Source organism: Eptatretus burgeri, chromosome 5 (genome assembly GCF_056783735.1).
Source record: "Eptatretus burgeri isolate ZD-2024b chromosome 5, Ebu_testis_v1, whole genome shotgun sequence".
NCBI lineage: Eukaryota > Metazoa > Chordata > Myxini > Myxiniformes > Myxinidae > Eptatretus > Eptatretus burgeri.
The window spans coordinates 77,927,391-77,950,106 of NC_140965.1; the positions used below are offsets into that span (position 1 = coordinate 77,927,391).

General features: G+C 41.0%; 1 protein-coding gene across 3 annotated transcripts in view; it reads right to left on the reverse strand.

Annotated features, from left to right (window-relative positions):
- NUDT13 (nudix hydrolase 13) overlaps positions 1-22,716 on the reverse strand; it is a 41,337-nt gene that overhangs the window by 3,017 nt on the left and 15,604 nt on the right. For all 3 annotated transcript variants that reach the window (XM_085882542.1, XM_085882543.1, XM_085882544.1), the window contains exons 2-7: positions 17,871-18,010; positions 16,210-16,317; positions 15,964-16,070; positions 11,522-11,647; positions 9,542-9,653; positions 3,203-3,357 (exon numbers count right to left, since the gene is read on the reverse strand). In XM_085882542.1, the coding sequence (XP_085738668.1) occupies positions 3,203-3,357; positions 9,542-9,653; positions 11,522-11,647; positions 15,964-16,070; positions 16,210-16,317; positions 17,871-18,010 (748 nt within the window). The remainder of the gene's footprint in view (positions 1-3,202; positions 3,358-9,541; positions 9,654-11,521; positions 11,648-15,963; positions 16,071-16,209; positions 16,318-17,870; positions 18,011-22,716) is intronic.

The following is a 22,716-nucleotide window of genomic DNA, read 5'->3' on the forward strand; positions in this document are numbered from 1 at the left end:
TACCATCTGCTGGCATTAGTTGGTAGATGTTAAAGATCCCCACGGTGTCCTTCGCGAAGAGTAGGCGAGCATTTGCCAGCACCATGGCCAAAAACATTCAAATGCCTGCCTAACCTCACGTTCCCCCCATCTCAAGGGAACGAAGTGCAAGAGGTTGAACCCCCTTGGGGATCGCCATGGGTATGCAGATTAGTAGTAGTAGTAGTAGTAGTAGTAGTAGTAGTAGTAGTAATAGTAGTCGTCTTCTCCAATATTGCTTCCTCTACTCACCTCTGATCCTCCACAGCAACTCCAGGATGCACATGTTCTTCCAGGAACCCCAGTTAAACTTCCAAAATCCAGGCTGACTGCACACCTCAACCCTTTTAATGCTTACTGATCCCATCTATGCAACTGCCTTCCAGAAACTGTGCTATCATACTTTTCCCTCTAGGGCTTGATGCAAGCAGTATGCCACCGTCCTTTATCATCCTAAATTCTGACCCATGAACTCTATTACCCCCATTAACCTCTCCTAGCCGGACCATCTTACATGCTAGTTTCAGTGTTTCCTCCCTCCTTCTTCTCCTCTTATCCTGTTCATTAATTTCCTTTCTGTTTATCCCACTGGCAGATATACTTTGCCCTTTCATGAGCCTCACTTTTGGAAAGATAATCAAATAAAGATATAATTTAATCACTATTAGTGCTGTAAATCCAAGTCTAATTTTTAGGTCAGCTCGCTGAGATAATAAAACCGTTCGATGTCCTCAGATCCGTCCATCTGTCTGTCTACAATATTTATTTTTCTATCTCCTAGACATCTCGGCCGATTGAGTTCTAACTTGACACGATGATAATACTAGTTGCTCTCTATAGATCGTCTGAGCCCTTTTTCGCATTTTCGCCCTGGGGTCAAGGTTACAGGGTCTTCAAGTGCAAAATGACCGATTGGTCGAATGGCCTATAAGGAAGTTTCAGATGGCAATCATGCATAATGGGTTTCATAGGGATTATTAAGAAGATTTAATTCGATCAACTAGTTTCTCATTACCTCTGTCATCTGGCCCTGTTTATTATATCCAGTTTCCATTCTAGATAGTCCCGAGCTGACCATCAAACCCGCTCGGGTGTATTATTTGCTTATAACTGCAACGTGAATACACGTTGACAGTGTCGGCTGCAGCAGGATTCAATAAAGATCATTCGACCGATGAAATATTTTGTTCCTTTTGTATTGTTACATCAAATCTGTTTGAGAAAGGATGGTGGCATTTTTATTTTACACAGGATGTTGCACAGGGGAGTATATTGACACATTAATGTTGTCGGTGGTTGAGGTGACATCTCACAACAAACTCTGTTTGTTGCACTTTAGCAAACACCATTATTATTGAGATCTCCATAAAGCTGTATGATTATTCTGAAGCACAAGCCTGCTTTTATTCTGAAGCCATTGCTGATATTCCTATCCCAATGTTTGAGAGTGTTTTTAAGCTGACACGAAAGGCAAAATTGAGATCAGAATATATGAAACATCATAGTGCAGAGGTGAGTCGGTCATTCTAATTTTTTACAGTTTACGTCCTTTTTATAAATTCCCTTTTGGAATATCTCCCGGGAAAAGGTTCTCGAAGCAAACAAAATAAGATTTGTTGACAGGCAACTGTTCTCTCTTGCCATTGCATGGATTCAATTATTCAAAAGTGCTAAAACTCATAATGGGAATGGATTCTGTTTTGTTTTCCTTCAACTATTCTTCCAACCAGGGGGAAAGCATTCGATGAACATGGCACTGGCACCTTAAAACGTTCACCATGTGTAATAGTTACATTCTTGGCCCGACACATTCCAACTTCAGTGAGCACCAACAACATATTACTTTTTTTTTAGTTCTTCTTCTTTACGTTGTTGTTTTTCATGACGTGATAACGTGATTATGCGTACAAACTTATTGATATTCAATATTTCAACGCTTATTGCCTTTTTAAGCAAACAGATGATTCAAGTGCGTGAAAAACAATTTCATCATGTCAATATAATCAATTTGGATACAGCAAAGGATTAGGTCTCTTTGTTCCTCTCACTGATGTCAAAGTTTCTCTGAAAATGCATCCATATGAATACCTTTACTGGTATCCCTTCGATGTCCGCTTGCAGTTATGAACCCCGATTGCCATTAAATGTTTGTTTTTATTTCAACTGGAACATTGTTTCAAGGAGCTTATGGGATGGCGCGTTGTCCGTCTGTCCGTCCACAAATACTTGCAACTTATTCCCTGAAACTACACATATGATTATGATGAAACTTTAACACAACGTTCATCACCCAGAATGTACCAAAGTTTGTTCATGGCATTAAAAAAAAATTCCATAGGTATTTACTTTCTTCTCCGTTACATATTTTGTGGGTCCTCCATGCCTTCCAGTGGTTTCCTGGTTATCTTATCCAGCCGCTAACAGGTGAACGCCCAGGGGTATTGCCCCTATGTTTTTATCCCCCGCTGCGTGGTGGAAGGGGGATGTTGTCACACAGGTCGTCTGGCTGTCCGTCCGTCCGTCCACATTTATAGCTGTGAGTGAGATAACTCATAAACTGTTCGCCATATCGATTTGAAATTTGGGTCACACATGTAGCACCTGAAAAGGAAGAACCCTATTCATTTTGGGCATGGCCGGATCCAAGATGGCCGACTGGGGGGGCCATCTTCAAAAAAATGTTTTTTTTCGCCATATCGATTTGAAATTTGAGTCGCACATGTAGCACCTGAAAAGGAAGAACCCCACTGATTTTGGGCGTGGCCGGATCCAAGATGGCCGACTGGGGTGGCCATCTTGAAAAAAATGTTTTTTGTAATAAATGGAAAACCGCTTATCTAATTTCAATTATTTTTGGTTACTACGTTCCTCACCCCTGGGGAACTTTTTCGAGATGATGACCAAATGGTGTCTTGTTTCCAATTCACCTCCCTCATTATCTGGAATATGTATGACCTTTTTCATTCAATGGCGGGGGATTCCCCATTTCTGATAGTATATTTATTTACAGTAGTGAGGCTCATGGAAGAGCAAGGTAATTAGAAGAGCAATGCAAGATGGATGTTTTGAAAAGTAAATGACTAACTTAACTAGTGCTGTAGCCAAATGAGCACATAACTTGCATTATAAAATTCCTTACCAGCACCTTGCTACATAGCATGTCTGACTCATAAGAAGCAATTACCTCCGAGTTGCTGGAGTGCACTCTTGCTTGGCAGCCAATCATAAGGGAGCATGAAGGAAAAGGCCAATGCTGAGAGCCCGAGTACTGTACCGAAACTACCTTAAGTCCAACCTCTTCAGCAACTTCCCTGTGTACAGCAGCTTCCACCGTTTCTCCTGGAAAATAAGCTTACAAGTTGATGGATTCATCCTTCACTTTGTAATTTCTTTCCAGCAACAATACCAAGAAAGCTAAGTTGGCATTTTGTATCTGTCTCAGTGGAAACATAAAGGAAGAGCTCAATAACCACCACAGAGACTTGAATACCTCTTACTGTACATGTTATCAGATTTTGACAAAATCTTCCACAAGAGTCTGGGTGAAAATTGTGGAAGACAATCAAGTTATTCTCGTATGTTTACTGAGCTCTTTCTTTACATCTCAAGAAAGCAGATGCTGAACAAGATTGAAGAAGCACAAACTAAGACATACAAGTTATTGCATTCAGAGTTCACTTTGATATGACACAGGCATGATAGGCCAAACATGCTGGTTTATCACCATCATTCAGATCCACAATACTTTGTACATTTACACACTACCCAAATACTCAGCAATCTTCGGTACTTCAATCTCTCTTGTTTGGTTTAGATGAATGATGATGACGATGATGATAACAACACTCGTTCACCTAAACTAGTAGATTATGTGGAAGCAAATTTTTATAATGAATAACTTCAGAAACTCAGCACAGGGAGGAAATGTGCATGTTTGGTCGTATTTTGCAAGTTTGCTGAATTTTTTTTAATTGCTGAAATGGATCTTCCAAAAATATTATCCAAGGTTGAAAAAGGTGAATGTCAGAAGAAAAAAAAAAGTGTTATCATATTGCTTTGGATGGAATTCTGTTTTTCTGGCCTTGAAAAGGAATTGGCAACTGATGGGCATTTTTTAAGATAGTCAAATGGTTTTGTATTCCTAACAATATATATATATATATATATATATATATATATATATATATATATATATATATATTTATGTAAAGACCCAATAACATCTCTCACCTGTAATCAGAGGGAATAACCAAAATCAGCTCTCACCTAATCAATTACCCCAGGTGGCTAGGATTATCAAATCAATTAACTCCCATGCTCTTTCAGCCAAAGAAAGCTGCATAAAGAAACCAAATAAAGCTACCAAAGGTAAGAACAGCTTCTACACCTGTAGACATTCTCAAGTAGTACAAAAATGAGAATCCCAATGCTACACACCCCTTGGCTACCAGTCCAATTTCATCACTTGTTGGTGAATCATCAGTGACAGTGTTGACAAATGCGCACCATCGACTTAGGATTCTCATGCATGTACCACTTGTGAATGTCTGCAGCTGTACAAGAATCTGGGTAGCGTTAAAAAAATTGCAAAGAGCTTACCTTGTGTAACTTTTCATGGTTGCTTTTTGCAGCATTCTTTAGCTAATAGAGCATGCGGATATGCACTCCATATTGTTGTGGTCACTTCTCACTCTAGTTTCCTGGTTTGATTTGTGTTCTCCAGTATTCACTGGATATCGATATATATACAATGAGAGGGTATGGCATTTATATCGGAGTGAAGAAGAGACCGCTAGCTAATTGATGCCTGACATCTACACTTATCTTGATTATACCCCAAAAAGGGCAAATAACAGGTAAGTCAGTTAGCTTGCAATACTTGTTGGGTGACTGTTTCTTCTGATGCTTGGGTGAATTTGTTTTAGGCATTGTCACTTTCTTTGGCTGAGAGGCCGGGATGCTGTGAGGCTGATCAGTATCACAAAAAGCACGCTGAGGTCTGTTTTAAACTGGTGAGGTCTTTGATATTTATGTTCTTAGTTGCAAAACATTTGTAGATAAGTAGTGGGAATAATTGGCTGCAGCTGCCTCGGTGGGTGAGCCATGAATAATTATATTTAATGCATTAATTTTGGGGTCAGCAGTTGTTTCAACATGCAACATTTATTTCTTTTTTGCCCTTTCATGGCCACAAGTGTATTGTGTCTCATCCATTTATGATCTTCACAGCGGGTATTGAGTTAAGTCCAATGTTGAAAAATGGCTTTGCACCATGTTGTTGCAATAATCTGTTGTATAAGTTTGTTTATTGTGAGGAAGTATGGTTCTTTGCATCAATTTCATTATTCACCAACAGGGGGAAACTGCATTGTGGATCACGTCATACTTTGGTTAGTCATGTGGCTGGTTTTAGATCATTCTGTGATTGGCCATATTCTCCGCTTGCAGTTCACTCTGTACTTAGCAGTACCTGCAGCAGGTGGGATGACCAGGCTTATGATACAGGTACAATGGGCCAAACATCTCAACAACCTTCAAACACATCATCCAAACAATTCACTGAAGTTTGTAAAAGGTGAATGTCAGGGGAAAAAGATCAAGTTATCAGTTTGTTTTTTTTGATGGAATTACACTTTTTCTGGCCTTGAGAAGCAATTGGTAACTGATCATCACTTTTTAAAATAGTCATATTGTTTTGCATTCATACTATATCACACACATCAGTTAGCCAAACTTTAGATGAAAAGTGTGCTCCTTCACTTTGAAATGGAATGAAATGAGAAAATATGAAGAGCAGAGCTTATAGGTAGAGGTCAGCTACATTGATTGCGATAAAGGAAACTTGAGTGTAGTTAATTTGTTATTGACAAGAGAACACCACTTTCACATTCGAGATTATATCGAGTTCAGTTCCTCCTTTAAAGCTCTTTATTGGCTTGTCTGTTTCATTTGGTATTGACAGTCTTCTCATCAGAATAATTTCCAGCCTATGTTTCCTCGATATGAATTTCAATTTCTGTTGATTTGCTTCGAATCGGTTTAGTAAATCAATATTAATTCAATGGTTCCACTGTTGCCATCGACCAGTAAAATCACTCGCTTATAATCTTCCATTCAAAATGGATGTAGTTTGACACGATCAAGTACAAGGGTTGGTCTATTTAATGCCATTATTTAATCTCTTATCTCATCATGCTGTAAATCCAACTTCAAATCTTATATATAGCGTTTATTACTTGCGAAATCTAAAGATTTCGTAAGTATATTGATGACTTCCGTCCTCTGTTTGTGTGTTTGTGTGTTTGTTTGTAGGCACGATAACTCGAGAACGGAAGAAGCTACCAATGTCAAATTACACCACGTGATTCAGGAGGGTGATGGCTAGCGCTGATTAGATTTTGGTCAAAATCGGTCAAAGGTCAAGGTCACAGTGAGGTCAAACATTCGATTTTTGATGGTTTGGTACAGAATCATCGTAGAAACTTCTGGTTTGCATTGCTACCTTCTCTTGAGACAGCTTTTATTAGACAAGGTCAGAGGTCAAGTTGACGATTTCGTAAGTACCAGTCTATGACTGCTTGTTTATCCATTGTCACCTAATTTCCTCATTGTTTATGCAAATTATATTGTCATCTAATGCCATTGTTAAGGCCCTGTCACACCTTGACGATTTAGCCAACGTATGCCTGACGTATGGAAAATTGGGCTAAAACGCCGGCACACGTCGAATACGTCATGGGTAAGTTTGTATACGTTAAGAGCACGCTGAAAAACACTGCCATACGTCGTAGTACGCTGGCTTTCATTGTTGTACTTTGCGGTTGTCCTCAAATTTTAGCATGCTTGAAATTTTATGATGTATGCCAGCGTATGACTCACACGTTCCGCTATGCTGGCCATAAGTTGTAGGCACGTTACGCGATCGTTGACACACGTCGACACACATTACTTGTATGTTACTTATAAGTCGAAACACGTCGAGGTAATGATTAGCGTACCCGAAACTTATTTATAACCTATGAGTAACGTGTTGTAGGCACGTTACACGATCGTTGCACACACGTTGAGGCACGTTACACGATCGTTGCGCACACGTTGACACATGTTACTTGTATGTTACTTATAAGTCGAAACACGTCGAGGTAATGATTAGCGTACCCGAAACTTATTTATAACCTATGAGTAACGTGTTGTAGGCACGTTACACAATCGTTGCACACACGTCGAGGCACGTTACTTGTAAGTTACTCATAAGTCGAAACACGTTGAGGTAATGCTTAGCGTACCCAAAACTTATTTCTAACCTATGAGTAACGTGCTTTGAACCTATGTGTAACGTACCTCCAACGCATATTGACGTATGTAGACATATTTGATTGACGTCTTCCAGACGACCACAGAACTTACTGAACATGTTTCTAATTTACAGCTACCCTATAATGGCGTATTGGCAGCATTAAAAAAAAAACAACAACAATAACTTCCGATATTTTGTCACGTGCCGTTACGTCACGTCCGATTGCCTCTTCAGTTTGTTCATGTCTTATTCTTTGTTCCTCCTCTGTGAATATTTTCTGTTTGAGGATATTGTCACGTCGACATCGAAACTTAAAGCAAATGTCCGAATATATTTTAAAATTTGTGATAGACTAAAAAAAAAAAAAAAAAAAAAAAAAAAACAACAACAACAACAACAACAACTTCAGCTATTTCGTCACGTGCCTTCAGGAGCCAAGGAGAAAAAAAGAAAATGTGCCTTGACGGAGAAAATAAGCTTCGGGTATGCTAAACATTACCTCGACGTGTTTCGACTTATGAGTAACTTACAAGGAACTTGTGTCAACGTCTGTCAACGATTGCATATCGTGCCTACAACATATTCCCAGCGTAGCGGAACGTGTGAGCCATACGGTGAGTACGTTGTAAAATTTTCAGCATGCTTGAAATTTCACGACGTAGTAAACGTACCACGAAATATGACAGCGTACTTCATCGTTTTTCAGCGTGCTCTTAACGTATACACAACTTACCCACACCGTATTCGACGTGTGCCAGCGTTTTAGACACATTTTTCATAGGTCGGCATACGCTGGCTAAATCGTCAAGGTGTGACTGTGATGTTGACACTTCCAATTCTCAGGCGGTTATGATTTAAATCGGCGAGCGGCAGGTTTTTAACAGGCTACGCCACGAGTTCGTCGGCGATACGTGCAGCGCGCTATGGCTAAGTTAAACTATCGTTGGTTATAGGTTGTAAACGCCGACAACAGGCTAAGCATTCGTTGGTACAAGTTATCTATAAGACAACGAAACGTTTTGTGCCCGTTACTAATATGTTATGCAAACGACCAAGACGTTATGAATACGACCAAAACTTAAAAAAAAAACATTAAAATTTCAGCGTACGCCAACGTTTTACATACATTTTTATACGTTGCCATTGCTGGCTAAATCGTCAAGGTGTGACAGCGCCTTTACGAATGTACTGCATGTTGTACATTTCACAGCACCCTGGGTACCCTAACATTGCCTGTTTTTATATTTTCAGTGTTGAAGGTTTTATGGAAGTGGTGAATATTATTATTGGTGACTAGCAGAGGTACCCACACCTTGGGCAGAAGGAATTGAGTGTTTAGAAAAAGAGAGCCAGGTACTATGTATAATTCCAATTAATTCATCACAAATAATTTAGCAGGCAATACTACAATAATAATGGAACAATTAATACAATATATACAATATTTAAAATAAAATAACAGGTAAAACAGGCAATAATACGATACAATAAGAATAAGGCGATACTACACAATAACAACTACTGCATTGCCTCTGGATAGACAACATTTTGAGTGTGTGTGTTTGTGTAATTTGAATAGCAGCTCCTCCATGAGCCTTAGCCCCTACAAAAAAAAAACATAAGTAAAGTTTGTTGCTTTTAAAACTCCCAATCAGTCCAGAATGGCACCAACCAGCATAGCATTGGCAGCACTCGAGGCTCACATGGCAAACAAAATGTGCCACCCAGCTGTTTTTCATTTTCTTTCCACTTCACTACTTATCCCGATTCCCTTCTAAATCAGGCCTCTGTCAATTTCAAATTGATGAATAAGCTCTGAGACCAAGCATGCCACATTGGTGAGCATTGTCTGCCAAATGCCAAGGTTCATTTAGACTCTCAACAAGGATCCTGTTGGCCGATTTAGCTGCAATCCCAATGCAATACGAGTTGTTGTTTTGCACTTTGTTTGGGCACCCAAAGAAGCACATCAATTGAATACAACAATGTTTTGGTGTTGTGTCATTAATGCTGTGGCACCAAGTAAAGATAAATGTATCAGAATGCTCAGAAATGTGTTATGAGATGCCAGCAGCACATTCCAAAAACAAATTCCTAGTATTACACAGCCTTAGATAATCATGGAAGTTTGAACATTTCATTGACTGTCCCATCGTGTCCTGACTTGCAGGTGAAAGCTATTTGTAAAATCTCTAGTTTTCACGCAATTTTTTTTTTGTTCCTTACCGATCTCACAGAATCCTGCAAGTGTAGTGTACAGACCAGGAGGGAAAATAGCCTTCCTTGCAAGCAGGCAGTGAGTGCCATTCGAAACCTGAGTTATCACTGCTGGGGACATCTTGGGTAGGAGCAAAAACAAACGCAGCAGCAAAAGATACACACTCTTTTCAATAAAACAACAGTGTTGGTGTTGAGTGAGCAATGCTGAAAATAGGAGTTGCTTTCATTATGGGGCGATTTATTTAATTTTATTATTGAATCTGGACAAGAGATTGGTACTAGTCCGATATTCATTCAAAAAAAAAATGTTTTTTCGATAGGCCATGGGCCCACATGGCAAAAAGTGGCTAGGAAATTATTTTTGTGACTCAGATCGAGGGACTACCTAGATTTATGATGATATATACTGTATTGTAGCTGAATAGTCGCTGAATTTGAAATGAGTGGTTGGCACTTCGATAAATGTAGCATTTTGTGTCCAGATCGAATGTAAACAGGGTGTTTGGGTTTAAAAAAAAAAAAAAGAAGAAGAATGTTTTGGCATTTTTACCGTTTTCATAATGTTGCTACTCAGTCATCACAGCTCTTCCAGCGATGAAAATTCAGGATCTCATGGACATCAGTCTGAGTTCTCAGATAATGAATTCCGAACTTCATACGTCATATGCAAAATGCCAGGGCAGAATAGGCCGAACCGATGAGACGTATAATTCCACGTCCACCTCATGTGTTTCATGGATGAATTGGAGCAATAGTTCCACCATACTGATGTCTGAGCTCCAGAAACCCTATTAACTGTGTTCTGCTGTTGTACAAAGTGATCAAATACTGTCAGAATTTCAACCATTTCATCATCATAAGGGTGATGGGAAAGCATCCAGTGCATAATTCACAAATTTGATCATCTCTTCTCTATTATCATCTAACATTGAATTAGCGAATGCCTTGAACCATAATTTTGCAAAGCATCATCCATCAACTTGTGAGCAGGGATGGCCTTATTGTATCGCTTGCCTTCCAATACAGCGTTCACAGATCCTTGAGCCTTGACAAGGATGTCAAAGAGACCAGCATCGCGGTATTGCTTCCCGATAATGGCAAGGAATGGCAGACTGGTATGGAATCGACCATGTCGAATAATGAACGACTCCAAGAAAACCGGATTTTCCCAACGAACCTCTTGGGCCTTGGTATATTTGGCTTGGTCAATTACCACCACAACATGTTTGACTCACAGTTTGTCTGTGATATCCACACTCCTCTTCAAAATGGTATTGACAATGTTCAACTGTGTTTGTGATGACTATTACTGGTAGGTATGCCAGGAACAATTTCACGAATTCATCAGTGTCACATAATAGTGTATCCAACTTGGTAGGTTACAATGGTATCCAAACGAGGGGTCTAAATCATTGATCGACATCGTCACAAGTCATGATGCTTTTTGGATAGCCTTCTCTCATCTCCATCGAGATTGAACTAATCATCGGAACATTACAATTGGTACCTTTTGCCATTTTTTTTTCCTCGGTGAAGTTGACTACCTTTGAGCGATCTTTGTGGAAGTTTTCTTTTGATAAAACAGACCACAACATGCGGCTTTATGAGCACAGCCATTTTATCTACAATTCGTGTTCCTCCAGCCAAGATCTAAATTTGAACAGTTGAAAAGTGAACCACACACACCTGCTGACATCTTTGGATGCTTCACGAAACTTGCGCAAAGCAGCTGTGAAGACATCGGATATTTACCAGTTTGAGAGCCAAAATACACCGATCCTCGAGTGATTCCTGATGTGCCAACAAGTCAATTGGTGTTCTATGGTATTTAAACGATGTATTTACTTTGAAAGCAGTCGTCCCTCATTAGTGAGTCACAAACCTGAATTATATACTCCAGCAGCCTCTGGTCTTCTACAAACGAAGCATATTTGCACATCGACATAGAAACTTTGCAAAGTCACAGCATATTGGTGAAAACTTTACCTGGGGATAAAAGATGGTGCCAGTCGTAAGACAGGTGCGTTTGCTGCCAGAAACATCTTTTTTAGTCAGATGACCAGATGTACCACTGTAGCGATTATTAAAATGCCACTTAAGAAGAGCATGGCCCTGCAGAAGAAAAACAATATGAAGGTGGTTCAAGATTGATGTGTACTTTTTATTGCAGAACATGTTAAAAATAAGGCTGAACACCAAAATTCCGTGCAACACAGACATGTGTACAGGCTGCAGAACAGAGCAGTATAATTAAGTTTTTTGGCAAGACCGTTTTGGGACCTCAAAGAGAAACACAAACACATTTTTTGTTCTTCTGAAAACCATTGAGAATCATTCATTAATCACGGTCTAATTTGAATGGAAAAAAATTTGAATTTTTTTTGCCAATCACAAAGTATTGAAAAAAGTGCGAGAGTGTCGATTTTCAATTTCGACAGTGACGTCACACCTTGAACCCACCTTGATCCAAACAGCGGTTTACAAAGAGAAGTAGTGTATTTCGAGCTCAGATTCCGATACTGATTCCACCGTCATTAGCAACTCTGAAGGTTCTCAGTGTGTTGAAAATGATCAGTGGGATTTTGAAGAAGCTATTGGAGAACAAGGACAAATGTGTCCAAGAGCTGCATCATAAGGGTTTTGTCTTCACCAGAAGAAGAAGAACAACAACGCGGAGCTCTCTTCGAGCCAGCGTTCGCAACGCGACGCGGCTAAAAAAAATAGTGATGGAAACGCTTTTGGGGGAATTGTGGAGCTGAATCGTTTTGAGCCTTAGCTTATGTGAGCGATTCAGAGGAAGAAGGTGGAAGTGTTAGTGAAGATGAAAACGCTGGTTGCATGTTCACTTCAGATTGGTATGTTTTGTTTTTCCATTCAATTGATGGTTTATAAGGGAGGGATTTTGTATTAATTGATAGATCAGTTACTGTTTATTACTCGAGTAGAAATACCCGTCATTGCTCGACGGCCGACATCGTCCAGGCACACCGCGGACAAATTGGGTGACAAATGCTTTGGCCCACCATCACAGGCTGACCAAGTGTCTTGTATGTTACGGGATCGTCCCGTTTCATGTGCCGTAACGTGTTCATGCTGTGCCATGGTCGTTCTGTGGTGCTGTGTCATTCCGTTTTCGTGCTGTGTTCATGCTGTGGTCAAACATAAAAACTATAAAAACTATACTTAAATGTTGTGAAGGTGTTATACCTCATATTGTTGAGACACAGGATATTTTAGCTTCTTGATCCTCTCCTTCATTAACCTCTGCCATCGAAGATCGGAGGTTACTGTTTTCACCCCTTTCTGTTTGTTTGTTTGTTTGTGAACAGTATTATGGAAAAACTCCTTGACGGATTTCGAAGAAACTTGGTGGGGGGATTAGGTATGGTCCAAGGATCATGCCATTAGATTTTGGACTTGGTCCAAAATCCAATATGGCCGCTATGAAGGCCATTTTGAAAAAATATTTGAATTTTTTTTTTTTTGCATTTCTACATGTTTGAAGTGATTTCCAACCCCCCCCCCCCCAAAAAAAAAAATTGTTAGAGAAAAAAAAATTTTTGCAACTTTTTTTTCAACACAGTCTTTATTGTCTTTTATCTTGAAAGACATCCTGATCTTTTATCCTGAAATTTTCAACAAAATTTCGATTTTTTTTTTTTTTTTGCATTTCTACATGTTATAAGTGATTTCCAACAAAAAAAAACATGCCAAAATTATAATTTTGATTTTGATTTTGGAACTTCAGGTGGATATACCCACGTAAAATCAATTTCTGTCTCAAGGAATCGAGTTATGACGAATGAATTGAGTATGTAAAAGTTAAAAGGGAAAAGTTGCAAACTATAACTCTGTGAGCACTGTTGACGTAAAATTGAATGAATAGGATATCAGGTTCACTTGAGTGACCGAGCAGTATTGGCGGCGGAGGTTTTGTACTCTACCGAGTGCTCCCCCTCGAGTTACGCCTGTAAATCTTCCTTAGGGGCAATGACATTTAAGTGCTCGATGAAGTAAACTGTTACCATTTCAACTATTGCCACAGTGTATTGTATCCCACCTTCCTAATTCCTTTTATTTAATCCTTCAGGGCCTGGTTTAATTCACATTTTCTTTATCTTTATTTTCAAAGACAAAAACACTGTGAGACATTAATTGGGTCGTGCTGATCCTCTGTAGCAAGTGTGAATGTAATTGGCCCAGAACTGTAGGAGTAGAGTGACAAATAAACAAGCACACAAACACTGGTCTGTGAATGAAAGTAAGGATCATAAAGGAATACAAGACTTTGTCAAGCCTCGTGTTGGTCCACGTCAGCAGACAATTTGAATGCAAGTTAAAAAAAAATACGTAATTTAAAGTTAACTGTGGGAAACAAAGTGAAGCTACCTATAACTTTACTTGGCACATGACCTACTACTCCTTTTGAAAGGTAGGTGGGATCGTCATCCTTCACCTGTGAATCCTAGCAGACAGAACATTGTTCATGGTCCACAAGCATAAAAGTGGCCTCATTAGGCTCTGTGATTGTTAAGCAGATAATGTCAGTCCAGAGAATGCATAAATATGACAGACAAACCTTTTTTTGTGTGATGTAAATAATACTTACTAAAAATTGACATTATGGCTTGTTATGATCTGAACTTGCAACAGGAAGGGAGGATACCCTGAGGTCTTTGAGGAACATCTACAAATTATTTATAGGCATAATGGAAAATTTGCTTAACCCTCCCCTTACCCCTCACTCTCACCCCCTTCCACCAGCATCCCACACACACTCGCACCACATTGTTCCATATACACTTTCCCCTGACTGAGTTCCTCTCAACCTCCCTTTCTTATTTTAAATATGCTTCTTTCTTCATCTCAAAATTCATGTGTTCAATTTACTACCACCTTTCTCCACCCATTCCCCCCCCCTTTACGTCTACCTTTAGCACTACTCCCCCTTTCCTATTCACCCCCCTCCTTTCGTTGACACTTTACCAAGATGATATTGTTACGGATTTTGAAGTTTACCGCACTCAACATACAGGTCCTATAGCTCAGTTATATCGATAAGTAAATGTGGATAGATAGCTCCCTTTTCCCTTGTCTAATGGGTAATTAAATGTTCCTGCACTGTGGAGTTATTTTAATCGTCAGGTTTTCTTTTCTTTTATTTTAACACCACCATCAACACCAGCGTGATCTTCCCCTCACTCTGCTCGATGCCATTGTCTACGTGTGTTCGATCACGTACGGGGGCGGAGATTTCCATCACCTCAGATCGAGACTCCACCCAGAAGGGCAGGGGCATGCCCCCCTTGTCCAACCAAGAACATCACCTCAGATCGAGACTCCTCCCAGAAGGGCAGGGGCGGGCCCCTTGTCCAACCAGGAAGCTCAGCACCTCAGGCTGGCTCCGCCTTAGCCAGATCGAGTGTTCGGCCCCGGCCAATCGGAAGGCCACGCCAAGTCGTCCAAGAACGGACCGTCCAATGAGGAGGTGAGTGGCGAAAAAAGGAGGTCTCTCGCGCCTGAGCACAAAAAGGAGGGGTGGTCTGGACGAGGGAGAGGGAGAGACGGTGTGCTCGTGGCAGCAGCATTCGCGAGTTCGGAGGATCGTGTGTACGACATCCTTGGTGGGAGAGGGCGTTTCAGTCCAGGTAGTTTCGAACCTGGCATCCAGGGCCAGTGAGTGGTCATCGACGAGGGCCCTGCAGATGGTCATGGTTGTGGGTTTGAGTCCCGCCCCCCCCCCCCCACCAAGATCGCGAAGACCACACGAGGTGGACAGGTCCGAGACAGGCCTCAATAAAGACCGCTTTTGGTCTGATTCTTTTGGGTGTGTGCGTATGTGTGTTTGTGGCGCCAGTCAGTTAAGTGCCTTGCTGTACATATGTGCTTATTAATATTCGGATAACTCTGCTCTTTTTTGTGTTCCCCTCCCTGCCTATTGTTAAATAAACAGCCCCATTTGTGAAATGTATCCACTTGTTCATGTCCTTTCCTCCATTGGCTTAGCGTGCTGCGTGTTGGAAAATTAGCCAGGCTGTTGCCGCTGTAACGGGACAATTGGACCGACGGATCTTGGCGATCAAGCGCTCGGGTCGCACACGGTTTGAGTAGGCTAAGCGGCTCATTCCGTACGGGTGCTGTCGAGGGTGTAAAGACTCGGTAAATCGCCACGTGGAAATCTAGGTATTTTGAAAATTGGCAAATAACCCTGTACCACGTGGCAGAAATATTGACGCTTCACGGTCCGATAAGGGACCCGTACTTTTCCGGAGTTTTCCGAAAAGGTACGATCTAAATTCCGGGCGATCGAGCGGGCTGACTCTACTGCTCCATGTAGCGGTCGTGCTTGCAGCCGATACCCGGCCCCGCAACAATATTATTCTATGGCTCCATTCCATAAAATTACATCCCTAAGTTAATAAGCAAACCTTGGACAGCAGGGCTACATCTTTTCCTCCAAGCATGAAGAATGATTGTCGCATTTTCACGAAAACGCCTCCAAGTGCCTTTTCCAACACTGCCTTGTCAGAATTTCCTTGAAATAAATTATCAACATGCAACATCATTATAAAAGGAAAATTAAATAATCTGCCTTTTTTCATTATATTTATTCTTCCAACGCCTCATTCCCAAATGCTTTCTTCTGAAACACCTGAATTGTTTCACACACTTACCAAGGTCGATGGCAAATAGCTGGGTAAAATCATTAGAGCAGCCAAGGAGCACCGATTCCTCAAGAAAGTCCTCTTCATGGTTAAGATCACTCAATAAATTAATCATATCTGCAAACCAATCATATAAGGCTCAGAGTGTGAATAAACATTTGTCCCCACATTACTACTCCCCCCCCTCCCCATTTTTCCCAATCAAAGTGAACGAAACACCATATAGCATGATGACATTCATACGAGATTATGTTGCTTTATACAGAAGGGTTATACATTTATACTTCGTTATACAATTGAGAAATGATCTGTCTCCAATGTATAACATAGTAAGAGAGGATGGATCCAGGTACTTATAGATACTACTGAGTACTGAATCATGGTATAGAATGAGTAGGAGTAAGACAGAACAGCTGAGGTGGCATACTGACCTTTGAGCCATCTAAGTCAGCATTTTATTCTGAACAGTTAAGACAATCAGATGATAAACCATTGTCCAGGCAATATTTGAAGCAGATGTTGATTAATATGGCTGTCTTAGTTATAGTTACGAAGAGGGTTAAACATTCTGTGATGCTTTCTCAAAGATTAGGCTGTTGCGTGCCTGTACCTTGGCAAAATTACAAATTCCTGCCTTAGCTTAAGCTACATCCAGAGAGAGAACGGACCAACATGAGTTGCGACCACTGGCTGGCGATGCTCATTGAAACATCATGATGGTAACTGCTCTTGGCTGCTTTGGGGTTGTTGTTTTTTTTTCAACTGGAGCCAATTTGTGTAGGAATTCAGAATTTGGTCATGGCGTTTGCAATAACTTGCCTATTCTTCATGAAGGACACCATGTGATCTTTAATGTCCACCAATTTAGTCTTATTAGTTCATGTAACTTTAACTTTAATGTTACTTTTATGTTAATGTGTTATCTGTGAGACGGAGACAGAGACATTAAGAATTACAAATACAGTTTTGCATGCCTCGTTGTTTGGCCAATTTGCACAGTTAGAGATAATTCAAAGGTAAGGAAGAGACAATGCTATTGTCTAAGAATTTATCAGACAGTAACAGAAAGAGATTATTTGATGCATTGCCAGAGAAAATTCAAAATATGGAAAATAAATAATTTTGATTGAAATTTCGATGTTACACAGACTTATAGAAAATAATCACATTTCTTCGTTCATCATCAGGTTGCAAAGTCCAGCCATGAAGGCCAAGCTGTATCTACCACAGTGGTTAATTTTGGTTAAAGCAGTGGTTAATTTTGGCTCAAGTCATCACCAACAAAACAATAGTAGAGGGACAACCAGAAAACTCAAATAATAAATCGGTGAAATAAAGGGTTAAAGCTTATTCAATGATCAAACGGAAGACCAAATACTGCATTGGAGTCATCAGGAGGAACCCAAATAAGTAAAGAGCAAAGATGGAGTCATCAGGAGGAACTTGGATAGGATTTGGGTTTCAGCCACTACTCTACAACCTTCAAACCCATCCAAGCACCGATTCTTCACCAAGTTCATAATTATTTATATGTCAAAAAAAAAAAAACTGTTGGAAAGACTGGATATACAGTGGCACATTCTAGAAAAGATGACAAATATCAAATTCACAATAGGAAGCCAAAATATTGGTAAAAACAGGGATACTTAAAGTTAACGAATTCTTTTCACCAGCAGCGGACAGCAAAGGAGCGTGATGGCCTGACTGCGTTGGCATCAGGAGCGGGGCGAGTCGGTGGAAGATGGAAAAGTGGCCGCAATTTAGGGCCTCCCGACATGCTTGTTCATCCATACGGAGTCTCTGTACTCGCCTTGGGAAGCAGATATGAACAAGTTTAAGGACAATGACAAAAGGTAACACATGTTAATGTGACTGTAATAATGTAAATCCTCCTTCAACATGCACTGATCATATCAAAAGTAATGAAATACGTTAAATTTCTTTATTTCTCCACAGCACTGTTCTTCATTTCACGGCCCGCGAACCACTGGCGGCCCCTGGTGGCCTGACGTGCGGCCGATAACACACAAATGTAAAAACACTGCATCGTAATCCGCCATAAATGCTGTCAAATTGACCCAATGCTTTCAACTGAGTGTTCCAACATGGAGCATAAAATTAACATCATTTCATCAGGATATGGTTGCAGTATTCAAACTATGATGCTTGTAGCCTAGTTAACCACAACAAAGAAGAGTATATGGGAGTGGGGCCTAATAGCAGCCATTACGGAGCCCTGCAGGCGGTGTGGCGGCTCTCACACTGATATCTTATCGGCAAAAGTGGCCCGCCCCTCTAAAAAAAATAGTGAAGATCACTGCTCTACAGTCTAAGGCTTGTGGAGGAGCTGCAATACAAATTATGCACATTCATACAAGCAAATGCATTAGACAGCACCACACTTGACTTCAGACAAACACAGCCAGTGTAAATAACAGTATTAAAGACAAAAATGAAAAAGAACCAAGTAACTAGGAAGCACTAACGGGTCATCCGTTGAGTACGTCAGGTGTGCAGTTACATATGTAGCGAGTTCATGCCTGGTGTTGGCTTAATGGTTAGGGTGGAGGGCTTGGGATCCTAGGGTCCTAATTTCAAATCCCGCTCGGCCGTATAATTAATACCAGGTGGGGTTGACTCAGCCTGTCATCCTTCTGAGTTCAGCAAAATGAGTAGCAGCTTGCTGGGATGATTGAGCCATTTGAGTATCATGCGTCAAAGTGGCGACTCATCCAGGATTCTGCTTCGGCAGCACCAATGCTCTGTACAGAGTATGGTACCAATGGATGGATGGATGGATGGGAGCGAGTTCTCCCAATGGGAAGCTTGTCACCAGATCCAGCAAGTATTAGGCCGCAGATACGCTACTGATCCTCTTGATAAATCAAGTATTTCATGTACCAAGACCATTGTGTGTTAGCAGCTCTCTCTAACTTGGAACCGTCATAACTCACCACTGTGGCCACATGCAACAACTACATGACAAGTTTTTTTTGTACTCCAACACCAACGATACCACCCCACCATCACTCACTCCTGCCATTGCCGATGCAGGCCCATGTCCCAACCTCGGATGGAAAGACCTCGGATGATTATCCAAAATGAATTTCAGACCAACGTTGTGGGCGGTGATGGACCGGTCAACAGCCACCAACACGTGGGCATTGAAACCCTTCATGTGGAAACAATTCGAGCCTGTGTTGGGTATCGCTGACGATTCACCGGTGCGGCACAGCAATGTCTCCTTCCCTGCATCTGAACTTCAAATGTGTGGGCCAGTCTCCATTAGGGGTGCATACAACCAGGGCTAACACCACAGGGCGGATATGTTAATGAGCGATCCAGCAAACAACACCACCTCATTGATAGCGGTGCCAGCATATATCTGGAAGCAGATACAACTGGCAACCATTGTTACGGTCTCACTGGTCTGCTTCGAATTGCAGTTAACGGCATCCTGAACACCACATTCGGCAACTTACGCTCAACATTGGGTTGCACAGTCAATTTTAGTTTGCAGTATTCATCACTCAGTACAACAATGAATTATGGGGGTTAACTTCCTCTGTGAGTTTGCACTCCAAGTTGCCTGAAAGAACAATGTCCTCTTGGACTCGACAATGCTTGCTAGCTACTATCCAAGCCAGTGTCACATCACAGGGAGCTCCACAGCTATATTTTGTCAAAACAAGCATGAATGGTCTGCGTTCCCAACCCTGCCAGTACTAAATACAAGGCAGGCACGCCGTTCACACAACGTACATCATAGTGAGACACACGGAACATTTGTGTTGGCTTAAGTACATAGTTTGTGTCTTACATGCCTCGGGGCCACCAAAGCTGAATTCAGCACTCTCCTCCATATTGGGATTGTTATACGTTCATCCAGGAACTACAAATCGCCGTTGCACATGGTTCTGAAAAAGAATGGTGAGTGATGTCTGTGTGGCGATTACCAAGCGCTCAACAATACCACCATCCCCGACTGGTATGCTATGCCACACATCCACAATTTCTCCTTGACACCTACAGGGACCGAGGTGTTTTTAAAGATTGATCTGATGAAGGCCTATCAGCAGATCCCCATTCTGAAGACGGCCATCATCGCACCCTTTGGCCTTTTCAAATACACAAAAATGCCATATGGATTGCACAATGCCGCACAGACCTTCCATCGCTTCATGGATGAGGTTTGTCACGGCCTGAACTTCGTCTGCTTGGATGAAATACTCGTCGCCAGTCCCTCTGATGAAGAACATAGCCAGCATCTCTGTACCCTCTCCAACGGCTTATTGACTTTGGCCTCGTCATCAACTCCAATAAGTAAGATTGAGGATGGACCATCAGCACAACTTCCTCACCCACCGTGTGCCAGCTGATGCCCCACAGCCTCTCCCAGACCATGCCATCAAGGAGTTTCCATGACCGACTATGCAGACAGCCCTGTGAGAATACTTGGGACTGTTGGATTTCTATCGGCATTTCATTCCACAGTATGTCCATGTACTGCAACCATTGCACAAACAGCTGTCGTCCAGGCAGAATTCGGTGCTCGAGTGGAAGGATGCTTGCAATGTTGCTTTTGCAATGTCTGAAGAAGCCCTCGTTACAGCTCCATCACTGGTATTCTCGTGACCTGATGTGCCCACCAGCAGCACCACCGATGCAGTGGGTGGGCTCCTGCAGCAGTTTATGGACTCCAATGGGAGACCTAAAACATTCTTCTCCCACAAGCCCATGCTCAAGACTCGCAATCAGCACTTTTGATGTTTGTATTTGTTTGTGTGACGTCTGACCCCTTCAAAAGGATGATTTAAGAAGGGTTGTAAAGGCCAATCTTTTAACACAACTGTGTTCACTATGGTCTATTTTTTCAGGATAAAAAAACTCGAAAAACATTTTCCATGAAAGAGTAATTACTTCTCCTCTTTTGGAAATGTAGACGTTGACTTGCAACCGGTCCTCAATGGCGGTGTACAGAAGCGTTAAAAAAAAACCAAAAACAATAAATACAAAGTGCAGGGAGATGAAATTCGCTGAATGTGATGTGTCATGTTTCGCAGAGTAAAACGAGTGCTCATTTACATACGTGCGATGTCGAATAAATAAAGAAGATGAGAGCAAACCAGACACTAGGCCGAGGCTTCAGCCTTTGGCACACGAACGAGGCTGTACCCTCGAAATGAAAGATCCCAGAAGATAAAGAGGGTGACATTTGTGCATGTATTGTATTAAAATAATGCTTTTTCTTGCTAGAAAACATCATATCTTCCAATCTCTAAATATTTCGAATAAAACAATTCTTACCCGTCATTTTATCGGGCTTTTACACACACACACACACACACACACACACACACACACACACACACACACACACACACACACACACACACACACACACACACACACACACACACACACACTAGACTAGGTGTAAGTCGGCAGCGTGTTACTCGTCACTTCGCCTAAGTCGGCAGCGTCAAAAAGTCCCGAATTTATCTCATGTTAAATCCCTTTGAATAAACTGTCATCCCTCTGTAAGTCGTCATCTCTAAGTCGTCACTTCGTCTAAGTCGTCAGATGTTGTCCATTCCCACGTAATGGAAACTCAAGTAAATTACCACTCCTAACTCGTCACATGGAACTGCTGCCTCGTGAGAAGCCCGATTTCATGGAATCGTGATGCTCGCTCATTGGTGTACACCGCCAGTGATAGGCTATTTATAACTGCGTACACACGTTGATCGCATTGCAGGCAGGACAATGGCGACTAAGCGTAATCTTACAACTAAAACCTACCAAGAAAAATACGACATTATCCAGTTTTGCGAGGCAAATCCACTGATGAAGAAAACAGACATAGCTGAGAAGTTGGACATCAAACGGCAGACATTGAACGATATCTTGAAGAATAAGGGCAAGATATTTGGACAAGTGGAGAAGATCGTGAGGCCGGTGGGAAGTGTGAAATGCGTGAAATGTGTGTCCTTTGAAGATGTCGATGACGTGCTCATCATCTGGTTTCAGCAAATGTCGGCTCAGCCAAATATTCGGTTTCGGCCGATTCGACCGATTCGGCCAAATATTCAGCCGATACTGTCTTTCGGTGGAGGATTGCCCAGCCAACATCATGGAATACAATGACCGGTTTGAATCCTTTCTCATGAACCAGATGCCCAAGAGTTTGAGGCATTCAAACACGGATTACTTCACCCCACAGTCATCATGAATGTTCGCATATGCGTAAGTCGTCACATTTCTAAGTCGTCACTTTTTTCTCGGTCCCGACGTTGACGACTTACGCCTAGTCTACTTTTTATATATATATATATATATATATATATATATATATATATATATATATATATATATATATATATATAAATATATATATATATATATATATATATATATATATATATATATATATATATATATATATATATATATACATACTTATATATATATATATATATATATATATATATATATATATATATATACATACTTATA